At 40.5% G+C, this 26,245-nt stretch overlaps 2 protein-coding genes across 3 annotated transcripts in view; one reads left to right on the forward strand and one right to left on the reverse strand.

The window, feature by feature from the left end:
* tgfbr2b (transforming growth factor beta receptor 2b) overlaps positions 1–9,205 on the forward strand; it is a 44,201-nt gene extending 34,996 nt beyond the window's left edge. For both annotated transcript variants that reach the window (XM_004560072.6, XM_004560073.4), the window contains 3 exons: positions 107–248; positions 6,521–6,648; positions 8,116–9,205. In XM_004560072.6, the coding sequence (XP_004560129.1) occupies positions 107–248; positions 6,521–6,648; positions 8,116–8,376 (531 nt within the window). In that variant the 3' untranslated portion in view covers positions 8,377–9,205. The remainder of the gene's footprint in view (positions 1–106; positions 249–6,520; positions 6,649–8,115) is intronic.
* Positions 9,206–12,630: 3,425 nt separating this feature from the next.
* Positions 12,631–21,157, reverse strand: LOC112430745 (voltage-gated potassium channel regulatory subunit KCNG2-like). Its single transcript, XM_076889706.1, has 3 exons — positions 21,001–21,157; positions 18,332–19,111; positions 12,631–15,786 (listed from the first exon to the last, which is right to left on the reverse strand). Exons 2-3 carry the CDS (start codon positions 19,058–19,060, stop codon positions 14,908–14,910), a joined length of 1,608 nt encoding a protein of 535 aa, XP_076745821.1. The 5' UTR covers positions 19,061–19,111; positions 21,001–21,157; the 3' UTR covers positions 12,631–14,907.
* Positions 21,158–26,245: the final 5,088 nt, after the last annotated feature.

A 26,245-nucleotide genomic window follows, 5' to 3' on the forward strand; every position in this document is an offset into this window, starting at 1 on the left:
ATTAATCAGGCTTTGAGAGACAGTGTAGTGATAAGGTGATAATCTGTTTAATGCTTGGGTGTGCCTGTTTGTGTGTTAACCCCTGTTTGCTGCCTCTGTTGGGCAGGTGGGCACTGCGCGCTATATGGCACCAGAGGTGCTGGAGGCCCGACTAAATCTGGAGAACATCGAGTCTTTCAAGCAGACTGACATTTACTCCATGGCTCTGGTCCTGTGGGAGATGACGTCAAGGTGTGAAGCTATTGGAGGTCAGTGCACACAGTGCACACTGCACACACATGTAAACACACAAACGTGTTCAGTAATTACCAAGCTGTGGGAAGTATGATGTAATGTAACACATAAGCGCACACTCACTCTCAGAATAAAACAAATCTGCTCAGGTGAAGTGTCTCAGCAACTGAGATGACTCTACAGTGACAGCATGCTCTGTGAGTTTTGGCCTGTCAGATCAAGCTCAGCAGGAGAAGCAGTTGGGCAGAATGATGTTAACATGTCACATAATGAAGGTGTGTGTGAGGTCTAACTCAGTTTGTGCCGTGTGTAATGCAATGTCATAAAAATGACTGCTTATCTTCTACCTTCCTTTCTTTCCGGTCATGTCCCTTCAGTCATGAAACAACTGGAAGTATTTGGCTATTTCCTATACGTCACAATTACTAAAAGAAAAGGAAAAGGTCACTTTAATCAGCTGACTTCATGCAATACGTTTGAAGGCCAATGTGTTGAAAGCTGCTTGAAACTGCTACCGTGTGTGTGTGAGACCTACATAGTGTAGACAGTAGTTTCAGGACTACTGTTTACTGTTAGGCTTTTGTTTTTGATGGGGGCAGCAAGGAGGCTGATGGCCTCATCTGTTGCACTGCACCTCAACCTTCAGCTTTAGCAGCAGGAATTTGAGGAATGTCTGATGTGTGAGGGAGACAATCTGAACCGTGCGGTTGCCCTTCTTTGGGCAGGAAATCAGGGGGAGAGAGCTGGAGTGGTTACTGTACCTGCTTCAGCTGTGTGTGTGTGTGTGTGTGTGTGTGTGTGTGTGTGTGTGTGTGTGTGTGTGTGTGTGTGTGTGTGTGTGTGTGTTTTGAGGCTCAGAATGTGGTTTTAGTGTAAGGGTTACAGTTAGATCCCTGAAACTTGTTCTGGTCTTGTCTTGCTTTTTCTGCCAGTTGAAAAAAATAGAAATAGAAACTCCTAATCCACCAAGCAATGAACTGCAGTCCAAGCAATCAGATATTCGTGGCCTAAACAGGGAACCGGTGACACACAACCGAGCTGTTTCACATTTGGCTGCATGCTGTATAATGAATAGTACCAAATCATCAGTAAAGAACAGAAAGGCAATTCTTAAGCCACCAATTCAAATGTCAGTGGAAGATCACGAGAATCGAGGACAAGGAACAATCTGTAGGGCAACAACACAACAACACACTACTACCTTACAGTAGCTAAACACGCACACAATTAGGAAAGGGAGTTTTGATACCACCAGTTTTGTTTCAGTGCTGGAAGGGAATCATTTCGCTCTTATGCACATGAGGGTGTGTGAGTCCGGTATTAATGCCACTTTGATCAAAAATCTTTCTATCGGTAATTCTCACCTTGCAAAATTAGATTGTACTATAGACTTTAAATCTTAGAGAGGACCTTTTAATGAAGTACAGCTCACACAAATTTGTTTTTGTGTGTTTTATTCCAGTCTCCTTAGAGTAGAGAGGGACTCTCTGTGGTTTATGTTGTTCCCTCTGTCTCTTGGGCTTTTCTAGACAGTCTGAGATATTTAGAATGAGACAGTCACATTCCAGTGTGTGTGTGTGTGTTTATTTCCTCTGTCTACACAGAGTGTGTGTATGTGTGTGTGTGTGTGTTTATTTCCTCTGTCTACACAGAGTGTGTGTGTTTCTTCAGAGTAAAGAGAGTCACCTGGAGACAGTGGAACAGAAATGGAGGTCTTAGACAGATGCCCTCATCTCATCCTGTTTCCATGTCTCAATCTGGGAGTGTGTGTGTGAGCGTGTGTGTGTGTGTATTTCCTCTGTCTCCACCGCAACAACAGGGGTCAGAATGGTGGATCGAAATACTACCCTGCTCTGGCATTGTTGTTGTGGTCACTTATAGTACATTCTCCGTGGGTCTCTGAGCATTTTATTTACTTATCCTGAATTAGCCTGCAGGGCGCAGCAGGGCCCGCATGTTCAGTCTGAGCTGAGGGTTATGCAGAGTAAATGGAGCAGGGAGAAAGGTTTGCACCATGCCAAGCAAAAGCCTTGTGGGCCATGTAGGGACACTGCCATTAGCAGCAGCTGGTGAGGGGTTGATAAAAAGCTAAAAGAACACAGAAGTTAATGATCAACATTTTGGAAATACGCTCACTTTTTACCTTAGACAAGACTGATACCACTCTCTGTAATTACTGTAGGGTTATTGTAATCTCAGTTGCCAGTTCATTCGACCCGTTTAGCTAAAAGTAACGTGGTTAGCCCTTAAGAACAATCCTGCCCTGATGATGTTTAGATTGAAGAATTTCTCGACACTGAGTGTGTAGGACTTAGTTTGTGACTAATTTTAAAATTATTACACGTACGGTGAAGAATATTTACAATTTTATTACAATGCAATTTTCTACTGGGAAATCTTGGATACATGTGTGCTGCTTTCTTTAACAGTTAACACCCCTCTAACTGTTGCTGTACCTCTGGCAACAACAGGGGTACACCATGTTCCCTAGCAGTATATTTTCTTCAACATTTCCACAGGAAGTGGAACTCTTAAGATATACCCTTTTTCTCATTTCTTAGTTTGCATGTCCTCCCTTTCCTCTCATCCTCTTCTCATGTCTTACTCCCTCTTATCAGAGATGCAAAGTAAGGAGGGGGAGAGAGACACACAAGAAGAGAAGAGTTGAAGCAACAGGTGTTTAATTCAATGAAGCATCCTTGCATTGGAATCTCATTTTAAACTGATGTATAATCAGTAGGAAATGGATGGTTGGGTGAACAATAAATGCACCAGGTGCAGGAGAATGAGCTTGACCCACTTAAGTCTTACAACCAACAGACTCCCACAGGACACCCTCAAAGGACCCAGGTCCATGCGCCACATAATTTTGATGTCATAGCTGTGCAATATACTATTTTATATTACTATAACATCTCTGTTGGTGGCTTTTTTTCTTTTGTTTTTCTCTAAATTCTCTAAATAGCTTTTAGTTATTTTTAGCTAAGTGTATCTTACATAAACTGGCAGCTGAGTGTAAACATTTCAAGATAACTAAGTGTGTCATCTCCGGTCAGATACTAAATTACCCATTAAAATAAAAATAACGCAGATAAAGAGCAATAACAGTAAAAGACAAGTCAAATAAGACTAAACAGACAAAGAGCTGAAGAATACAGTAATTCCAAACAAACCAATCAAATGAGAACAGACATGAAGATAGGACTGACTGCTTCTTTCTTTTAAGTTTCAGGTATTCATTTGGAGGGAATCTGCTATTTCAACTTGTAACCCCCCCCCCCCCCCCCCCAATCAAAGTACTACTAACAGCACTGACATTAAACTTCACAGCACCCCAAGTGCTAGCCACAAACCTGCCACAGGAATTCAGCCCACAACTTTCTCTAGAGATGGGCGGATTCTTTGTTTCTGTGGAGAGGAGATTTTGTTTCGATGACAGTGTGGTTCATTAGAGTTTACACAGGTTCATTTCTTGCAATGTAGTTTGTTTTGCATCAGTGTGGGATCAGTTTCATGTTATACTTCTCTCGAGAGTCTGAAATCTCTCAAACGCCAAACATGGAGATGTTTGTCTGGAGATAGCAGATCCCAGACAGCGTAGCCAGCCACGGGGTTTCTGCTAACCTTCAGGCCACAAAGGTTTCAGACAGATAATCTGAAAAGGAAACTGTCGTAAACCACTTTCCAGCACTTAGATTGAATATATCGGGATTTTAACTGCGGGCCCCAGACAGCAAGAGGAAAGTGAGACTGAAGCTCTGGTTGCAGTCTCTTTTGAAATCTCCTCTCAGATGAAATTCTTCTCATAGCTTTTCAAAGGTCCAGAGAAGGAAAACAGGCCCCGCCTCATGTAGACCGCACGTGTAGTCCCCATGTATCATTCACAGAAAAAGGACAAGTGTACAAGAGCCAAATCAGTAATGGAGCATGAAATAGGACCTTTTCCACTCTGTGATGTCTTGATGTTTAGAAGGTACTCCACCTCTTTTTATTTCTGTTTTCAACTCTGTGCTTCAGCTGTATGCAGTCCAGGAAAATGTGTGGTATTTATACCAGCTCCACAGCAGGAGATCTAAACAGCAGAAAGCTGAGGACAATACCAGGCCTGGCATAAATAGCCCTGCAGGGAATGGGCCATGCCCGGCTGGGTCCTGTTTTAAAATACTAAAACTGAGGGAACTTCCACATGTCAAAACAGGAAGTGTGGGTCTGTAGAGTCAGCGTTTCTGCACATAGTCCCAATCCTAGCCCTCCAGTTTCCTGTCTGCGGGATTTTACCCCAACCTCCTAACTTCCTGTATTTGAGGATAAGCAGCAGGGCTGCACGTGGTTATATGAGACTGCATCACTTATCATATATTTCACCGCATCATTCTGCTAACCACTACATCAAAGCATCTAGTTGATATGGAAATATACATAGCTATGTAGACATTTACTAAGTGCTTTGAGATTAAATGGGAATTTGAACAGCTACAAGTGCCGCTTTCTTCAACTCTGGTCTTTCTGAATTCGTGTTTCCACTCTCTCACTGTACATAAATAAATTTAAAATGGGGAATTGACACTCATCACCTAAAGCTTATTCAGATAATAGGTCCTTTATTAAAGATACATGCAGAAAAAAACACTGGTTAGCTTGAGTGACAGCTGTGTGTTAGCCTAGCTTGCTCTGGTAGTGCTTCATAATGCAGCCCTTGACTTCCAATGTAATCTCCCATCATTTCTAGTGTCATTTTAAACAAACAAGGGAGTAACATTTGTAGCTGTAGTTTTAACGGTAATAGCAAATTATAGTATAGCATAATTTATACTGTACCAAAAATGTTTAGGTAGTGAAAATATAGAAAAATGTATGTAGATGGTAAATATTGAGAAATGACTTCTGTATCTCATAAAGGATATTGAGTTTGGAAATTTAGGATTTTACTATAGGTAGTGACATACCAATGACTGCATCTTTGGTCAAAGGTGGTAAATACACTTTAAGTTTAGAAAAATTTCCAAGTTCTTAAAGTGCTGTTGCAGACAATGTGAGATGATTTGAAGGTTCAGAGGTGCCAGTTAAATGGTTGTGAGGCTGTTGAAAGTTCACGAACGAACATTGAGCAGCAGGCGTTTAAGAATTGCAAACCAAACTAGTGAAACTTAACCAAACATGACTAATATTTTGGAAAACGAGAGACCGAATGTAAAGGGAAACCGAGTACTTAGCCCAAATAGAGTCAAGGATATTTAGACCTGGTCTAAAATGTGGTCAGCCTCAACTGACTAAAACACCCAGAGATCCACCCAGACACTGGACTGAGTGTGACCTGTGTGACTCACCAGGTCAGGATTTAGTTCCCTTTAGAATCAAATGGACTTCCAAAGAACATTGGTTTGGAGGCAGCAGAACAGAGAAAAGCAAACTGCAGCAAAATGTAGCACAAATGACAGTTTATTAGAGAATAATACCCAGTGTTTGACAGGTTGGGAAGAACACTTTGTTATTAAGCATAAGAACACTGACGTCCAGGGATAGATTATTTGCTAATTATTTGTGCATCATTTCCGGTGTCAGATGGGCAAACAGAAATGAGTTTGCAGTGATTAGTATCTCATTAGACAGCAACTGTGAGATCCTGGGAGCCTTCCTTTCCGGGATTGGAGGCAGACTGCAGCTGTTGTGAGTTCGGTTTCATGAGGTTTGGACCCAATCCCAGAGCCTTGTTTTTCATTTTTCATGGTTTCAACATGATGCCCTTCCACCCCCTGCACCCCAGCTATTTTTTGAGCATAAAAGAGTAAAAAAATAACCGATTGTTATTTTGGTGTTCTTTGCTCTGAGGTTGCAAATAATGGCTTGTTAGCGGAAGCTGATTTGTTTGTTTTTAGACACGATCGTCATTTGAGTGCCAAAGTGGGCATTTTTCCTCCCGCCAAGGCTTCATAAAAGCAATTCTTTCCCACTGTCAGCATTATTGGTGCCAGCGTACAAGGCTCAAAGCTCGGGTGGAAATTCAAGCTCAGTGGTTTTGGGGTGTAATGACCTCATACCAGGATGCTTTTGCACTTTCTAGTAAGGTTAACTCAGCCACCTGTCACACTCAGTCTCCCTCTCCCTCTCTTTCCTTTTCTTCTTTATCTTAAAATTTTCACATATCATCATACGCACCTTTCAAGATTTTGAAAATGACAAATACTGGTACATACAAGTGGCTGTAAAGAAGGATGTGGTTTACTTGCAGCTCAGTTTAGGGTCTGCAGTCCATGTCTGATCTGTGAGTTGTGCTTGTGTTTTGCAGAAGTAAAGGATTACGAGCCGGCGTACGGCTCTAAAGTGCGAGAGCACCCCTGTGTGGAGAGCATGAAGGATAATGTGCTGAGAGACAGAGGGAGGCCTGAGATCCCCGACAGCTGGCTCAGGCACCAGGTGAGTGCATTAGACTGCAGTACTAATCAAAATTGTAGATGCAGCTTTCTACAATGTAGAACAAAAGTTAGGATGAAAATTAAAATAACACAATCAATCAATTGAGTGTGAACACTCAAATAAGTTTCATATTTTACATTAGTAAATATGTATCTATTGTCACGATTTTTTGCACACATAATTTTATATAACACAAGTGTACATTTTGAATGTAATAGTATGTTTAACTAATTTATACGATAATGTATCCCCTTTTGTACATTGTACTTGTTGTAGTTTATTTATTTTTCTATGCTTATTATTATTTTTCTTTGGTTTAGTTTAGTTAGTTTACCTGTGTGATGGACTCATAGCTAATAAGCACAATGGAGTGAGAACAAGTTTAAATAACTAATTTTTGCAGTAAAAGAGTAAAAGCCGGCCTTTGACACTTGAAAACATTTTTCAGCATAGGCTGTGGCTCGTCTCTTTGCTCTTTAAACAGTTTTGCATTTAACACTTTTCCTATATTCAATCAATCTTTTTGGTAAATCCTAATCATAAATTGCTTTGCTTGTTTGTGTGAAGACAGCAGAGACAGAGAGACATGTTAATGCTGACATAAATGCCAGTCACATAAGTGGAAGATTCAATTCAGCGCCAAATCACAATAACAGTTGCCACAGGATCTTTATATTGTAAGGTAGACCCTACAATAATACATACAGGGAAAAATCCAACAATCATATGACCCCTGTGAGCAAACACTTTGGCGACAGTTGGAAGGAAAAACTCCCTTTTAACAGGAAGAAACCTCCGGCAGAATCAGGCGCAGGGAGGGGCGGGGCCATCTGCTGTGACCGGTTGGGGTGAGAGAAGGAAAAAAAGAGCATTGCTCTCTAACAAATGTGATGCATTAAAGTTGAAGTACAATAAATACTACAACCTTTTTAGTCACAGCGGTTCCAGGCAGCCTCTTTGCTGACTGTGCTACAGTCAGCCACCTTCTAAATACGGAGACAGGTTTGGTTTTAATAACAGTTTAGTCTCAGTAGAGGTGCCTCCAACTTTACTCTGCTCACTGTAAAATGGCAATTAGCTAAACTTTGGTTTAATGAGGTGAAAGCTGCCTTATGCATTTGTAACATCTAAAACCGACTGAGTTCACTGCTTCCAAATAATGAAAGTGTTGCTTTTAATTTGCTTTTTAACTTCAGTGCTTGTACATTTATAACTTCTCTTAGAACCACTATAACCGGTTTGATTTCATATGTAAGAAGTTTTAACTAAACTAACCAAGTCTCAGCATTCCGTGACTATCTTGGAATTATCTGACTTTTATTTCAGTGGTCACTGGGATATAAAAACTACATATATAGAATAGTTTTATTTCTGCACTCATCTTTGCTTTTGTAGAATTCTCCTAGCACTCTCTCTCTTTTAAAAAGTTTCTATCTGATAACACATGCTCTCTGCCTCCCTCTACAGGGCATGGCAGTGATGTGCGCCACCATTAAGGAATGCTGGGACCACGATCCCGAGGCCCGCCTCACTGCACACTGCATTGCCGAACGCATCTCTGAGCTGGAAGACGAGATGGGCAAGCTGTCCAGCCGGAGCTCCTCGGCGGAGAAGATTGTAGAGGAACTAAAGATCCCAGTAGAGGTGGAGATCCCAGAGGAGGAAGTGAAAATTACAGAAATACAAAACATCATAGCTGTGGACTGCTCCATTAGCGACAAGAAGTGAGAAAAATGCCACTTCCTGGGATGGGACTGAGGACTAAACTCTGAATAGTGTCCTGGAGCTCAGCTCTTGTAGGACTTTGAGCCAAGCCGAGTGTGAGTCGCAGCGTCATCTGTCATTGTAGCCCAGCAAAGATCAACTTTTGGATGCTTTTGGTCTTCGCCACATTTAAGATGTGGCTCGACATAATCAGCTGGTAGCTACAGAACCAAAAAAGATAACTGGAAGCTTCTCGAGATACGCTGAGCGTGGCGAGTCTGACGGGCTTCTCTTCAAGGTCTCTCCACGAGAAACAAACTGGGCAATACATCCTATACCAAAGATATTCAGTGTGCACTTTACCACCTACTACTTATTACAGATGTTTTTATGTACTCTAACGTGCCTTTTGCCTGAAAGTGCCTTTGTGTGTTCAACTTTGAGCCAAACTGTCAGCAGCGCCTTAACACTAATGATGCTACAGATTCCATCCTCACCAGCAGGAAATTAAAGGAATACGTGTCTGTGGGTGTGTGAATGTATGTGTGTGTTCTTTTTCTTTCTACCAAGCTATGCCTTAACTTTGTTTTCCAGATAAGCAAGCATGTTGTACACAGAGACATAAACTGTAATACAGATGACAAATCAAAGCTAAAAGGGAAAGTCTTCCTTCTACAGCGCTTATGCAGAGATCAAAAGACTATATAAAGATGCATTTTTTACAACTGTGTATGTTTTCTGTCTGTATCACCAGGAAACTGAGTGTGCCAAAGATCGTTTATCCCGCTTTTCAATATGTACCATATGTAAGATATTGTAAATCTTTTAAGAATTAAATATATCTGTATGCTGATTCTGTTGACACTGATTTTTTTTTTTCAAAACTGTTAATTAAAACTGTCATGTTTCCTTTTTATGACTGTTTTGTTCACATCTAACTCCAACTGTATCATTAGTTTATGAGACTTCTACATCATCAGTGTCCTTTCTCTGGCCATAACACACTTATATGTTTTTGTTTGCTTAAGATCAAAAGCTGTAAGCAATAAACTACACAAAACATGCCAGATGTAGCAAAAAACTATAAATCAAATATGTAAATTTATGTTAAATTTTTTGGGGTCAGAAGTACAATAAATGTAATTTTAGTGGTTTAGGCTTTAATATATTTGGATCAGGTAAGTGAAACTAAAATGATTTAAAAGTGAAAGCTGGATTTATTCATGTTTGACCAGTTAGAGGCAGCAGAGCAATCCCCACCTCACAAAGTTATGGTAACTACATTAGTTATCAGCTGACCTATTTAGATGCAGAGCTACTTATCTGTTTGTTTCACTTTCAGCTTGACTTTGTCCTCCACAACTGAGGAAATATCTGCTCTTTAGTTGCTAACTGCAAAGGCTGCAAAGCTTTATCATTTATATATGCATGCAATGCCGAGATGTTGAGGTTTTCTGCAATTGACAATACAAGGATTCCCTTTCATATACTATAAAGAAATCTAATCCACTGCAGATGCATCAGTATAAACAAATGGATTAACAGTGGTCAGTGTTGGGGAGTAACGGAATACATGTACTGACGTTACGTATTTAAAATACAAAAACTGTATTCCGTTACAGTTACCATTTAAAAAGGTGGTATTTAGAATACAGTTACTTTGTTGAAATAAATGGATTACACGGCGGTATTTTCCTGTTTCACATTGTCGCAGGTCAGGACTGTTTGGGTTTTGTTTGACAGCTATGTTCTGTTGTTCCAGGCAGCAGCGTTACGGTTACCATGGTTACAGGATGACGCGCGCTACTGTGTGTTTCCTGGGTGAGAGAGCGCCTTTTTGTTGTTGTTGTTGTTGTTGTTGTGCTAAGCTAATAGGCAGAATGCTACAGGCATAGCGCTAAAAAATGTAGCCTGATGGGCAGTGTAGTCCGTGCTGCAGGGAGAATGGACTGCCATACCCGTTATGTGTCTGTGAGCGAGGGAGGGAGAAAAAGGAAAAGTACGAGCTGTCATCAAGCAGAAACGGGAGCTGGAAGCATGTAAATAATAACCACTGCAGCCAAAAAGAGTGCCTGACGAGTCCAGTTGTAAGTAAGCTATTAAGACTCGACTGTACGCTGTGTTCGTGTTTTCGTCCGAAACAATAAGTTCCGTTGGAGCAACAGATTCCCATGATGCATAAGTATTTTATCCAGTCTTCCTTCTCTCTCCCCAGCTGGTCCTGGCAGATGGCCCCGCCCCTCCCTGAGCCTGGTTCTGCCAGAGGTTTCATCCTGTTAAAAGGGAGTTTTTCCTTCCCACTGTCGCCAAAGTGTTTGCTCGTAGGGGGTCATATGATTGTTGGGTTTTTCTCTGTATGTACTGTATTATTGTAGGGTCTAGCTGATATAAAGCACTTTGAGGCGACTGTTGTTGTGATGTGGCACTGTAAAAATAACATTGAATTGAATTGAATAGGATAGAAACACTGTTGGGAAAAATTCCATAGGAATTTAACAGGCTATATTAAATTTCCTCATTTATTTCAGGATTTTTAATCACACAATGGGCCTACATATGATATTGTTCTGAAGTTGTGTTTTTTAATTTAGTGAAACAACCTGCAGAACAAACAGATGTCTTACAATTTTGTGTTATTCAAAGGTTACATCAAATTACCAGGAAGTGTACCGCTAAAGTGTTTAGTTTGTATTACTGTGGTAACGTTAACAGTGATGTAATATATTGGACTAGTGCTGAGCAGCAGCGGTGTTCATGTCAGTGTCACAGAGTCATTAAATTCCACCTTTATATACACTTTGTCATCTGTAGGGCTTGGAGAATCGCCACGATAGCTCTTGTAACATCGATTGAATTTGGTTTGCTAAATCCACAAAGAGCAGCAGCACACTGGTCAGCCTTGTATACAAAGAAAACATCCTGGAGCTCACAGTAGAAATTATTGTGACTTGTATAGAAGTTTTCATCACCTAATCTGTCTTTGTCACTTAGTCACATCTTGTTTTTGTGTCACTCTGTTTTCTATTCTTGAGAGAAATTTGTGTGAAAAGAAATCAAGCATAATTTAAAATTGCATGCTAAGAATTCTTTTCCATTCACTTCATAAGACTTTATAATGTCCCTTTCCAGACTATTCGTAGCTGTACTACATTTCTTTTTTTTGTGCTGTAATGCTGCTGTGGTTACTGCTCCTGACAAGGTGTCAGGAGCTGAGAAAAAAGCAGTTTTCACATGCAAATGCAGAGTAGGTCCAGTGTTAATCCACTTTTAGCTCTAGTTTTGATCTTCACCCCGTCTTATTTGACTCTTTAACTTCTAAATGCTCCACTAGATCCATCTAGTAGAATCTAACTATGTCTGTATGTTTGCTTATTAGAGGCTTTCACTGAAAACAGGTGAAAGAATCAAAGAATTTTGGATGGAAAAACAGCAAAATATACTTCCCAGAACACAAAATGAATGAACTGAAAGATGCTATCAAGTTCTGCAAACTTAATTCAAACTAAAGAGCTGTGTGATCATTTCCTTTTCCTATTTACATTTAAACTACTCATTTGATCCATTTTTATTATAAAATTAGAATAAGTAGTGGTTCAGGTTCTGTTTTTTTACGTTTGACTTGAATTCAGGCCCCAGAGCTGTAGCTTAAGATCTATTTTGTGATTATTTTAAATAGCACACTCTGATTTGGAGCACAGCTGCTGTTGCTGTTACTGGAACTTTGTTTTTTGTAGTGAAAGCCCTGCTTTACCTTTAAATACACAGTTACAGTGACTGAGAGCAGTCAGCAGCTTCCAAGCAGCCGAGGGTTGAGGGTCAGTTGAGCAGACAAGCTGTTTTTAGTGCAAGAGGCTTTTAGGGGCAGTGTGGAAATGGTTTTAGTGGGATGTCAGACACAAAGTGTGTGAGTGTGGTGCAGACATTCCTCTGGTTATTTTATATCAGGAAAAAAAAGTAATGACAGGCTTGCGATTCCCATGAACCAGAGAACAGAGGGTACCACATCACAAGTAGTCATATAAACACACGTGCTTACATGTTTCTGTCCCTCCAAAGGACCTAACCAAAACGTCACCCCAACCTAAACATAAATCTTCTAAGCCCCCAAAGATTACGTCATTTACGATTTTCTTTTTGCCCTCAATATAATGCTATGTAAACAGATTCATGTTGAGGCGACAAGTGTACAAAGAAACACATGTACATGCCTACAAAAATTCGGGTAACCTGGGGTTATTAAATATTTTAAAATTATAACTTGCATAAAATAATGGCATTAATCTGTCTTACAGGTTCCTATATCTTTAACTCTTTGCCTCTTGAAGCATGTATTTGCATCAGACATTAGTGGAGGTGATCTCTACTGATATATACTGAGGTGTCAGATCTCATCATTAAGGATACAGGGGAGATCGTCAAATGTCACCTTTATGAAGGAAAAAGTTTGGGTTTTCATTCACGTTCCAGTGGCTCAGCCGAGAAGCTTTAGTGTATTTTTGCCTCACTATATAATATCTGTCTGGACAGCTTCCAAGCTACTCATTGATACACAACCTGAGAAACCTGAGAAGACAATAGGTCAACTTCCATGTTTAACAGCTGGTGAGGTGTTATTAATTGTTTTTTGTTTTTTTTACCCCCATTTTAAACCCAACATACCGTTACTGATTATGGCTTATTTTAAAGCAATCTGAGTCATCCAAATGTTGCTCCACAGACTTTAGGCCTTTGTGATTAAAAAAGGTCCTTTTGATCTCTTTTGGTAATGAGATGTGGTTTCTGTTTGTGCAAAACTGCTGCTCATTGGAGTGGACAACTACTCAAGTGTCAGCAACTACTTCCTGCAGCTCCTCTGCAGTCAGGTTAGGTTGCCATGCTTTTCCACCTTGCAGACATGCAGTTTGATCTTCAAGCTTTTTGATCATGATTTTTTTTTAATGACATTTATTACTGACATTTTAGTCGGTGCGAATGTTGACCTGGAAGTACTATGACTAGACAGCTGCCCCAGAACCATTCCCAATGATCAAGAGTCCTTGGTAGCCATTCATTGTCTGTTTCAATGCAATGATACTCTGCAGGCCAAACTATTCTGAAAGAAAAAAAAAAAGCAAAGTTAGTTTTATTTGTTCAAGGTTGGCCAAACTTTTAAATCCAACTGGCCTTCATTCCCTCCTCCGCCTCTGTTTCCCCTCCTTCTCCCTGGCTCACTCCTGTTCTCTCCATCTTAAACCTCATGCCACTCTTTGTTGGTGAACTCCTGGCATCCCTGTCTCTCATCAGAGGCAAACATTCTGCATCCAGAATTAACTTTTTTCCATTCTTTTACAGGCCTCTGTAGTAATCCAGGGTTTTGTGCATATCCCAGAAGCCCAACTCTGCCTTCCTGTTGCACTCAAATCACCAGACCGGATCAGTCGCTGTCAGATCATTTCCAGGCGTGATGCACCTGCGTGGCACAGACTTTAGTGATAACAGCTTCAAGAGTCCACCTTGTATTAAGACTATAAACTAATGTGGGCATATCTTAGATTTATGTCTCCCTTCAGGGTATAATCACTGAAACAATTACTATGTAATTATTGTACTGCAGTCTGCAGCAGAGAAAATCCTTTCCACAGTGACATGCTGTAGTTTTCTTCAGGGCTCGTTTAATGAACATGTCTGCCCTTTGTTGGACAAAAAGTGGTTTCTGGTTAATAGCATTAAAGCATTAAAACACACTGATTTTCAACAAACAGTGTTGCATCAGCATTTTGTCAGTAACTATTGTTAAAGGAGTTGTCTGCCTCTACTTCCCACTATCAAATGTAGGTCTATCCCCTTTTTGACCAAGAAACTAATGAATTTGTGGATCGTTTTGTCAGAAGGCTGAAAGGCCGAAGCGAAAAGGCGCACCCAAACACAGACTGAACAGATAGGAAGTTTCACAGAAATTCAAGGTTTAACATAACACTTCCCCGGACCGTGACATGTTTCACAGCACATATAAATATGCATACCCAAAGTCTATATAAGTTTAGGTAATGTATATTACAGTAAATGTTCACAGTACTCAAATAATAAATCAGTTATACACTACATTTACATTTAAGCAGACGCGACAAAGGTAGGTGAACAATGTTGGGATGATTACTCAAAAAGTAATGTATTACACACTGTTAATATAAACCTTAAGCTACAGTCCCACACACCAACACAAATCCCTGTCCTACTTAGGACACATGATTTTTTTTGTACCATTTACATATGAACACTACTGTAGGAACTTGAAGAGAAAAAAATAAAGGCTGCATTGCAACAACCCTTACTGCTCATCACTGCCTTAACATTAGTTTCGGTTCTTGGCTAGCTTTGTGTTAGCATCTGTCTGTGCATATGCTTCCTGAGAACGGAAGTTTTGTTATCAGTATAATGCAGCTGTTTCTGTTCTAGGTGCAGTTTCCAGTTTGCTATCACAATCATCACAAAAATAATGTCCATATCCATATTTTCTACCTCCTACAGCTTTTCTGAGTGTACACCAAGGCCCATCAGGAATGTATTTTCATATAATCAAAATGTAGCAGGAGCAATAAGTGGTTGATGGCTTGTGTTCTTATCCAGCATTTGAATGTCTTTCATGGAGAGGTAATAATGATCATCTAGATCAGGCAGAAAATCAGTTTCAGGCCAATTATCAGGCCATGTTTCTCTTTCTTTCATGCTTTCTTCAGCCCCAGTGGCAAGCTCAGCACCCCTCTCTTCCTTCCACAGCCTCTTGTGCTCTTCTTTAAGTTCATTGTAAGTGCGGTTAAAAGTGTGGAAGATAGATGTGGAAGGGAAGGACAGGATGAGGATCCCTGCTAAGATGATGATTAGCGCCCCCACTTGGCCGGGAATGCTGCGTGGCACCATGTCTCCGTACCCCACGGTGGTCACGGAGATGATGGACCACCAGTATGATGCTGGGATGCTGCTGAACATTAGCTGGGGGGTTCTAGCAGCATTTGGAGCCAGCTCACTTTCAGCAAGGTGGACAAGTGGAGAAAAGAGGGCCACGGCGACACAGATGAAGAGCAGCAGCAGGCCAAAGTCAGTCACGCTTCGCTGCATGGTCAGCCCCAGAGTCTGCAGACCCATAGAGTGACGGGCCAGCTTCATGACATACATGATACGCAAGGCCCTCATCACACGCAGGATTAGACCCAGTTTATCTAGAGTGCTCTTCCCTGCACCAGCAACAATATCGTGCACTGTTTCGTCCTTAAACTCAAGAAACAGGGAAACATAGTAGGGCAAGATGGCGGCTATATCAGTGATGTTGAGTGGTCCCTGAATGAACTCCAGCTTGCTCTGTGCATGGAAAAATCGCACCAGAAACTCCAAAGTGAACCAAGCCACGCAAATCGACTCTACCAAGAACATGTTTCGGCACTTCTGAGAGCATTCACCCTGCAAGAGTAACAAAAGACAGAAATCCATTGGTAAATTTAATTGATCTAAATGTACACAATTTAATAATTATCTTGTAGGCTGATAACCAGCATTGGTGCAAAACACTAGTTTAGTACCTTTCTTCCACCAAGGTTATGATGATGGTTGTGCTAATATGTAGCCTGTTTTCCCTTTGAAAACCAGACCACATTTTGACCGGTTTGAGAGCTAATTGTTACATAGTGTTGGTCAAGGTAATTTCCATCTGTAAAAAATTGCCACAAAATTGCTGATGCCAGTGGTTCCAACTGTGAGCCGAGCAATTTTGTGGTGCCATGCACGTGGCAGATTGCAGCTATAAATTCTTTTTATATCTACCTAGTAGCAACAAATAAATACATGAGCAACTAAACAAGGATAAAACTAAAAACTTATAAATACTGTCAGAAACTACAGAATCTAATTCATTGGGTCAAATTTGAAGTTCCACACATGGTTCAACTTAGAAACATAACGAAAGTACAGTAAGTACTGACTGATCAAAGAGGTCTAACTGAATTTATTTACCAACTCTCTAAAGGTTGTTCCAAATTTTAAAGTCACATTAAATTGACTGGTGGTTAAATAGCACTTTTCTACTCTGACTGATCAATCAAAGCACTTTTTACTCAAAGCCTCATTCACACAATCATACATCTATTCATGTAAGCGATTTTTTTTATACCTAAGCACCATCGCAGTCTGATGGATGCACCGGGGGCGGTAGGTTCAGTATTTTGCTCTTGGATACTTTGACATTCTGGCTGGAGAAGACAGAGTAAACCACCAACATCTAGTGATGTGCGATACCACTGATTTGCTTTCTGATCAGATACCAAGTAAAATTCATGGTATCGATGATACTGATGCTGTGTACAAAAACTTAATGTTTCATTGTACAGTATTTCATAATACAATATATAATTGTATTATGTAATTGTAATAATATAGCTTCATAATGATTACAGGACATCAGACTACTTGTTTTTATTGCTTAATAATGCAGAATTATCATATAGAAATAAAAAAAACTGAAGTTGTGCGCTATTTGAACACGTTGCCTGCCTGCAGCACTAAAGGACTCTGCGAGAGATGTCTGTCTTGCCCCAGCTGCATCTGTCCCTCTCCTCCTCTTCAGTTCGCCTCAACATAAGCTCATCATATTCTGTGATAGGATTTACCCTGAGGTGTTTAACAACACCTCACTGTCTTGCCACATGTATGGCAAACTGTGTCTTGGCTTTATGTGGAGGTAAAATACGTCCACACATGACTCCGTTTACACTCAGCCATTGTTGTGAGTGTGCACGCCAGGGGCCGCGACACATTTATACAGGCATATTTCGCATATGACCATGAAAGGCGTAAGCGGAAGTAGTTCCATCCAATTTAGACGACCTGAATGATATAGTTTCTTTCCAATTCAATTCAATTCAATTTTATTTATATAGCGCCAAATCACAACAAAAGTCGCCTCGAGGCGCTTCATAGATACAGAGAAAAACCCAACAATCATATGACCCCCTATGAGCAAGCACTTTGGTGACAGTGGGAAGGAAAAACTCCCTTTTAACAGGAAGAAACCTCCGGCAGAAAGACATGCTGTGGAAGAGAGCCAGAGATTAATAACAGATATGATTCGATGCAGAGAGGTCTGTTAACACATAGTGAGTGAGAAAGGTGACTAGAAAGGAAAAACTCAATGCATCATGGGAATCCCCGGCAGCCTACGTCTATTGCAGCATAACTAAGGGAGGATTCAGGGTCCCCTAATCCAGCCCTAACTATATGCTTTAGCAAAAAGGAAAGTTTTAAGCCTAATCTTAAAAGTCTCCCGAATCCAAACTGGAAGCTGGTTCCACAGAAGAGGGGCCTGAAAATTGAAGGCTCTGCCTCCCATTCTACTTTTAAATACTCTAGGAACAACAAGTAAGCCTGCAGAGCGAGAGCGAAGTGCTCTAATAGGGTGATATGGCACTACACTGTGTTCCTGTTAATGATAAACTACAAATTTACCAGAAAGTACTAAAATATTGATATTTTAATATGAGAATCAATTCTAGAACATAAATTACTAGTATCAGAAGAATCGATATTTCAATATCGATCTGCACACCACTACCAACATCCCAATTTGTAGACAATTCAAACTACGTCCTGAGTCACAGCTGCACATTAAGACATTTTCCCTTAAAATGACCCCACTGGCCAAAGTGGCCAATACTAACAAAAAAATATGCTTCCACTCCGACTGAAGCATTAAGCTATAGTATTGCAATACAAGCAATACACTAGAATATTGCAGTTCAAACTTAATATCTAGTGTACCAGGGCTGGTAAAATGCAGATAATACCAATACGTACTGTGAGCTTTAAATGGGACTTTAAAGAGTAGCTTTGCATGATTCACAGTTCAAAATGACCCTTATTTATCATAAACTGTGCCACAGTGCAAACTCTCATTTCATATTTGGAGTTAAAAAAAAACATGGTCGTGCACACCATTGCTTTGGTTGGTACATACCATAGATTCTTGCTGCTGCTGGTCTGGCATGGTGCTGATGCACAGGCTGACTACAGTGACCACAACCATCATGACAGACATGAAGGCAAACACTTTGCCTGCAAAACCAGAGTGGGGGTTCTCCACTGCTTCTCCCAGCTTGTGGAAGAAGCTTCCCTGCTCTGCATTTGCTCTCATCACTCTTCTCCTCTCCCTCCACTCTTCCTCCTTGCGCTGGTGCTGCACCACCTCATCCACTGAGCACATCATGCGGTGGTGGCAGCAGGGTGCCATCTGTCCTACATCAATGCCCCAGTACAGCAGCTCAGTATGCAGAGCTACATTGCAGACATCCTGCAGCACGCGGAGCTTCCCACGGCCCAGGAAGTTGAAGATCATCTGAAAGGCTAAAGGGTCTCGATCAAAGAAGAATTCATGACACAAGGGGTCGTAGTCATCACAAAACTCTGCTATCTCTCTCAGGGTGGTGCAGGAGTGGAGGTGACTCAGGCGACTCTGGGGGAAATCTTCCAAAGTACTCCAGGGAAAAGCATACCGGATACCTCCCACATTGATGAGGGCCCGCAAGGAAGGATCCACAAACCAAGAAGTATCACGTCCACGGAGCAGCTGACCACGCTGGAAGTACAAGCCTTTGACTTCAGTGTTCTCTGTATCTATGAAGAGGTGGTTGTAACTCTCATCACTGCTAAAGGAATGGTCATCAAAGCCAGCGCCGATGATAGCCATGGTGGTACGTGGGTATTTAGCTGAAGAGCTGGACTGTAGTTATGGTAAAGTCTGAAAAGATTGATTACATTAAAAATTCATACATGGTGATCGATGAGTGGCCTACCCTCTTATATTAGCTGTATATTAACCATCATACACTTCAATGCCAGTATGTAACTGAAACTGCTCTTTTAAAGGTCTACAATGATCTTCTAATGGCGCCTAATGTAGGAAATTGTTCTGTACTCATACCACTTGAATTTAGTGCTGTCTTTGATACTATTGATTACTATTCAAGATTTTGGCTTCTATCTCTGAATAATCAGTAGATTCATCATCCTCCTTTTCTTCTAGATCAGGGATGGGGAACTCCAGGCCTCAAGGGTTGGTGTCCTGCAGGTTTTAGATATCACCCTGGGTCAACACATCTGAATTAAATGACAGGGCTCTGGAGAACTTCAACACATGTTGAGGAGGTAATTTAGCTATTTAAATCAGCTGTGGTGGATCAAGGACACATCTAAAACCTGCAGGACATCGGCCCTTTAGGCCTGGAGTTCCCCACCCCTGCTCTAGAAGGACATTTTGTTCGCGCGTACACCTTCTCCTCTTAGATTGCTTGTTTAACCTCCACAAGGTTCAATCCTGGGTCCACCGTTATTCTGATTTTACATGCTTCCTTAAGTAGGTATCATTTAATCTTTGTGCCTGCCGTTTTTTAGCATTTCTATGCTAATGACATTCAACTGTATGTGTCTTTTAAGCCTCACCAGCTGCATAGGCTATACACCCTAGTTGACTGTTTATCCCGAACCAGTGAGTTTTCACTTTTCTGTTTCTTTTATTTAAGGAATATTTCAAAATTGTGAATTATAGTCTACTCTTCTGAAATGTTAAGGCTTTTGTGTCACTGCACCTAGATTATAGCAGATAAATCTCAGCCATGTCTCCAAGCAACACAAAATGCTACGGTCAGACTCTTAACAGACTCTAGCAAGCAAGCTGACATTTTATTCTCTTTATTGACTCCCAGTTTATTTTAGAATTAATTTTAATATTCTCACCCTTGCATGGACAACCTCCAGACTACATGACTCAACTTCTTGTTAAACACAATGCTGTTTACTGTCTTCGCTCACAAGCTCAAAATCTATTAGCTGTCCCTCATAAGACTGAAGACCAGGGGAGACAGGGGAGCTTTTCAGTCTGTGGCTCCAATGTTTTGGAACAGTTTAGCTCCTTTTAGCTGAATCTGTGGAGTTGTTGGAAAAAAAACTGTTTAAATCTTTTCCGGTTAACCAGGTTAATCTGCTGTTATTTTGTATAGGCTTATTTTTATTCTGTTTTTAATAATAATAATAATAATAATAATAATAAATGCATGCAGATTTAAAATCTATTTATTTCTGTTATTTTCTTTCTCTTTTTGACTTTGAGTTTGATGTAGCTATTGATGTAGCTGGTAATCATTCTAACATCAGACGCACAACAATGGTGACAGACATTAAGTAGCCAAGTCAGACATTTTTTTTTTCCATTACTCACTTAAACTTTACATCTTGAAAACCGTCCCTTATAGAAGTCTGCTACAAGGAAGGTGTTTCAGATCATACACTACTGTCAAATTTAATTATGTGGACAGTTTTTGTTGTAGCCCATACAAATTCCAACAGGTGGTTGTGTTGTTTAAATAATAAAGAAATTATTTTTAGAAAATCTGCTAGAAAAATAGCTTTTACTGGGTATAACCAGTTCTAAGAAGGGTGTATGTAGGATGGCCACTATTGGCCTCTCTTTGGCTCTGTGCCTGCAGTTATTTTCCCTACTTAAATATCATTCAAACACTTGGGTTTTTTTCTCACATAACTACAATTTGCTTAACCAACATCTCTTAGCAAAAGCACAACACGTTTTCTGGTAAATCCACCACTTTAGTCATGATAGGATACAAAACTTACCTTAAATCTGTGTTGTGATACCAGTCCGTTCAAAATGCCTCTAAATATTCCAAATATTGCTGCTGTGTGTGAAACATTTAGCACTGAATTTCATAAAAAGTAATGTCCAATTACTGCAGGGAAATTTGTCATTAATTCTTACACGTCTCAAGTGTAAGAGAAGCTCAAACCCAGAATGAACAAAGCCGTCCCAGATGATCCATCTGTTTATCTTTTCCTCCCTCTCTCTCCTCTCAATGGTCCACCGTTTGGGTGACTAATGCATGACCCTGTAATCAGCCTGAACATAATCACAACTCTTTGAGTCTGATCCAAACATCATCCATTAACTTCTGTCACACTGCATCTCTAAGCTTTGGGCTTAAATGTCGAAATGCCAACTCATCTACAGAAAGTGGGATTAATGAGATATATCAAGAGGATATAAAGAGAATAAAGAGCCAAACATGCATTAAGTGTCATCATAATACCAACTGTAGTCAGATTGTGCAGTTGGAGTTTATGCTGTATACATGTGTGTATGGCATGAATGTGCACAACAGAACTCATCATTTACAGATACATACAGTTGGAGAAATAAGTATGTTGAATTTGTAAGTCTGCTTAGTTACAAAGAAAAGAACAGTCTCTCTCACTGTTCATTTTAATGGGAGGAGATAAACCAAAATTCCACAAAAAAACTCAAAGTTATGAACTGAGTATTTGATCCCTTACAACCCAGCCAGAATTCTGGCTCAGACAGATTGGCTGTGTCCTAAGGTTGTCACGGTCCTGGGTCTCCTGACCCAGCGTTTTTAGTTCTTTGTGATGTTTGTATTATTGTACTTGTGTGAGTTATTCTATGGATTCTAGTTTCGATCCCTTGCCCTTCATGTTTCTCTGTGTCCCCTCTGTTCTGTGTAAGTCTGTGTCTGCATGTTTGAGTTCCCCTCTGTGTCTCTCGGTTCTTAGAGTCCTCTGCCTTATGGTTTATGTCTCTGTTTTTCTTAGTTGCTGTCTCCACTGTGTCAAGTTCGCGTCTCTGTGTGATCCTTCCTGTTTTACTTTGAAGGTCCGTGTCTTATGTGAATGTGTCCTGCTTTGCTTGTCTCGTCAGTCCTGATTTCTCCCAGCTGTGCCCTCCTTCTGTGTCTCATTCCCCTCGTTACTCCCCAGTGTATTTAAACCCTGTGTTTCTCTGAGTCAGTGTTGTGTCGTCCCTCATGCTGTGTGTGAGATTCTCCCCGTGTCTTCTTGTATGTGTTATAATTAGCTTTTCCCAGTTTAGTTTTGTATTGCTTGTGTTCTATTTTCCAGCAATAAAGCTGTGCTTTTGAGTTCAAGTTCTGTCCCCGTGAGTTTGCGTTTGGGTCCAATCCCTGCCTGCCACACAGCCGAAACATGACAAAGGTGGCATGTCTGGGACAAGACTGTAGACCTGCACAAGGCTGCATCAGCAAGAAGCTTGGTGAGAAGGTGACAACTGTTGGGGCAGTTATTCAGAAATGGAAGAAATATCAGTCGTTGTCTGTCTAGAACTCCATGCCTCATGGGTAAATGATGAAAGAACTGGTTCTTATACAGCACTTTACTACACTTCCGGAGCACTCAAACAGCTTTCTGTCACACACATTCATATTTCAATTAATCCATTGGAGAGCAACTTAGGGTTAGTATCTCGCCCAAGGATGTTTGGAATGGAGACTGGAGCACACAGGGATCAAACCACCGCTACAGCGATGAGGTGCAAACGGTCACAAGAAAGCTGGTGGGTCAGCTCAAAATGGGAGGAGCATGTTATTAATATCAAGGTATCTGGGGCCACAGTCAGTAGGAACACCATTGCTAACACACTACACCGTAATGGGTTGAAATCTTGCAGATCCGCAAGCAACAATTTGATAGATAGTTTCATCCCACTGCAACAGTCAAACCTGCAGCTACAGTTTATCCAAGCTGCATCCTCTGCAGCAGAAATGCAAGAACTGCATTACCGCTGAAAGAGTCATCTCCATGGATTCCCACACTTTAAATATCCAGCAGAACCAAGAGTATTTGCAGCCTCATACAAAAATAGCTATTTTCCTCTTTAAACAAATTTACAGTGGGTGAAATCTAATGACTTACTTAAACTTCATTAAGGCTTAATTTTAGGAACATAAGCACGCTGATATACAGGTGGATGCCTGCTATAGCCAGCAGTTGTCTTCTAGGCTTTAACTATATTATTTTGAGACACTTATGATGATGGTGATGCAAATGGATTGTGTGACAGATAGAAAGGTTTGTGCTCCAGTTTTAGTGAGTAAAATTCTGCCCTTTAATCTGTCTATTGCTCAGCATAACTAGCAACTAGCTGTGCTTTTGGGATGTACCCAGATCTGTGGATACACCTCGTTATCCAAGATTGCCAATGAAACTCCACCCTCTTTGTCAAAGCTTGTCACCTGTGGCTCTAAATACCAACATGGCAGTGATCAAACACTGAAACCTTAAAATGCGTTCCACCAGAGTCAATTAAAGGAGACACGTTCAAATTCCTATTTATACCATTGCACGGCACAGAGGTTGCTCACAGGATAATCCTGTAGGAGTAAGCTGAGAAAAACAACTAAAATAATTATTAACACTAGCATCTAGACAAAAAATGACAACGTTTAAATGTGAACTTTGGGGGACGCCTTAGCCCCTAGCTTACTTGAGTCCCTGTGAAAGTGGTATTCTAGAGAGTGGCTTCACAGTGGCTAGTTCATGAGTCTGTCTCGGTGAGAAAGCTGGTTTACCCGACTGGCCCATATGCACATATGACCTGCAGTCATAATTCTAAGTAAAAGCAAGGAAGTATTATTACCTTAATGATGTGCAAGTAATAACAGAAAATAGCAATAAGCATAGCAGTTCTTGCGTTGTGTCTGACAAAGAAAGGTAAAAGAAAGAAAGACCTCCAAGTAAATAACTTGCCGCTCCAGCTCCTCTCCCACAGGAAAAGGGCTGCATTTATTTTTACATTAAACATAAAGGATGAACTTACATGGAACATATTTGACATAAGATTAAAAGAAAAACACCAACACAAATCCGACATACCTGACAAAGAAAGGTAAAAGAAAGAAAGACCTCCAAATAAATAACTTGCTCGCTCCAGCTCCTACGACCAAATACAAACAGTGGGGAAGAGGGTTAGCTCAACCCATCACAGCTTCCAAGCTAGCCAGAATTATATATTCATCCTAGCATTAATGGCCCCTAAAACACATTTGTGGCACACACATACTGCACATTTCTAGCATCTAACAAAAACAGGCACAATGATGACAATAACTGAACTAAAATCACAATCAGAAACAGGGTGGATAAATATACATTATATGAGCATTTTACAGTGTTGGGAAAGAAATGACACCAACCTCTCCTACAGGGGAATTGTAGAAAAGGGCCAAAGGGGTACACTGTATTTATATGGTTGCACCGAAGAAGAAGAAGAAAAGATGAGGAGGAGCTCTAACTGATAATGAATCCGGTCTTTAAGTGATGACCTGATGAATCCTGCTTCCGGGCCCAAAGTAGTCTGCATGTTGTGTGTTGTGTTTTTAACATGTTTTAATGCTTTGTATCTCGTTCTATTTAATCTCAACAAGCCCCTAAAAACAGTCAGTGATCACTGTCGGCTTCTCTCGGTTTTTATTACCACTAATCATTTTAAAGCTCAGTTTTTAAACCCTTATATGTAACTACAACCCAGCCCATGCAGCAGTATATTAATGACTAACCTCGTATTGTGGATGGATTATCTCTGTGGTTCTCCTGACTGACATTTGGTCTGTTTACAGCATCCTGCATTTGCCCCTAACCATTGGGAACCCTCACATTAACTTTTAACGAGTGGAAAAAAGTCCTCCGTTCATTAGTGTTTGTCCTTCAGCTTTACTGTTTATGTTATGCTAACATAGCTTTGTCACGCTAGCGATCATGTAGCACATCATTTTAAACCAGCTAGCCCAACTTCAGTAACCCTACAAACGTCGCTGCTGTTTACTTTCCTGTCTTCATTTATGTTGGAAGTGATAGCAGAGCTGTACGTTTAAATTTTTTCAGAATCCCTCAGTCAGAACATGGTATATTATATTTAGATGGAAGCTAGCGAGCTAACTCCCTGCTAACTTCTAACTCCGTTAAATGTCATAAATTCAGTTTTCATGGATGCCTGGATGTTAAATTTAATCCAGTCGTTAAGTGATGACGTGAGGAATCCTACTTCCGGGCCTAAAGTAGTCTGCGTTTAATATGGCTTTTGTGTTGTTAACATGTTTAATGTTTTGTATTTTCTTCTATTTGATCTCAAAAAGCTCCTAAAACAGTCAGTGATCACTGTTGACATCCCTCGGCTTTTATTACCGCTAATCATTTATTTAAGCTCAGTTTTTAAAACCTTAGGATGTAACTACAGCCCAGCCCATGCAGCAGTATATGAATGACTAACCTCGTATTGTGGATGGATTATCTCAGTTGTTCTCCTGGCTGAAGTTTGGTCCTTTTACAGCATCCTGCCATGCGATTACATTTGTTCCTGACCACCGAGAACACTCACGTTTGTTGAGTATTGCAGCATCGACAGCGATCAACTCGAAGGAAAATGACGACGGAGGCAAAAATGTCCTTAATATTTTGGGAACTTTATTCCTCATTAACACGCGGCAAAACTTTTCTCATGGGTGCCATTTTCATTGTGGTATACTTTTTTTTTTCTTAGGGGCGTGATGACGCAGCATCCGTGCTCTTACAATGAAACAGTGCCTCCTTGTGGTGGCAACTAAAATACTGTCTCTGTTAAACCACAGTAACCATAATGCAGTTAAACACTGTACAACATGAGTACACACAATGAATATCTTAACACCCCCTCTTGTACTCAGGTTGCTGGAATCAAAGAAAAGTTGTACAATAAACGATAAACAGTTGTACAATCTCTACCACACTTCCTTTTTTCTTTTTCTCTCCTTTTTTTCTTTTAAGCACCAAACATAACGTTAGCAAACTTAGCAAGTTTTAGCTTAGAAACAGGTTTGGTCATAACATCTGCAACCATTTCTTCAGTGGTGCAATATAACAGACACATTTTCTCTTCATTTACAATGGACCTTACAAAATGATATTTAATGTCCACATGTTTGCACCTCTGTCGGCTCACAGGGTTTTTAGCCAGGGCAATTGTTCCCTGGTTGTCCTCGTACACTATTGTTTGAGTGTAGCTGTAGTCATCTATACC

This window comes from Maylandia zebra, linkage group LG11, assembly GCF_041146795.1.
Source record: "Maylandia zebra isolate NMK-2024a linkage group LG11, Mzebra_GT3a, whole genome shotgun sequence".
Lineage (NCBI taxonomy): Eukaryota > Metazoa > Chordata > Actinopteri > Cichliformes > Cichlidae > Maylandia > Maylandia zebra.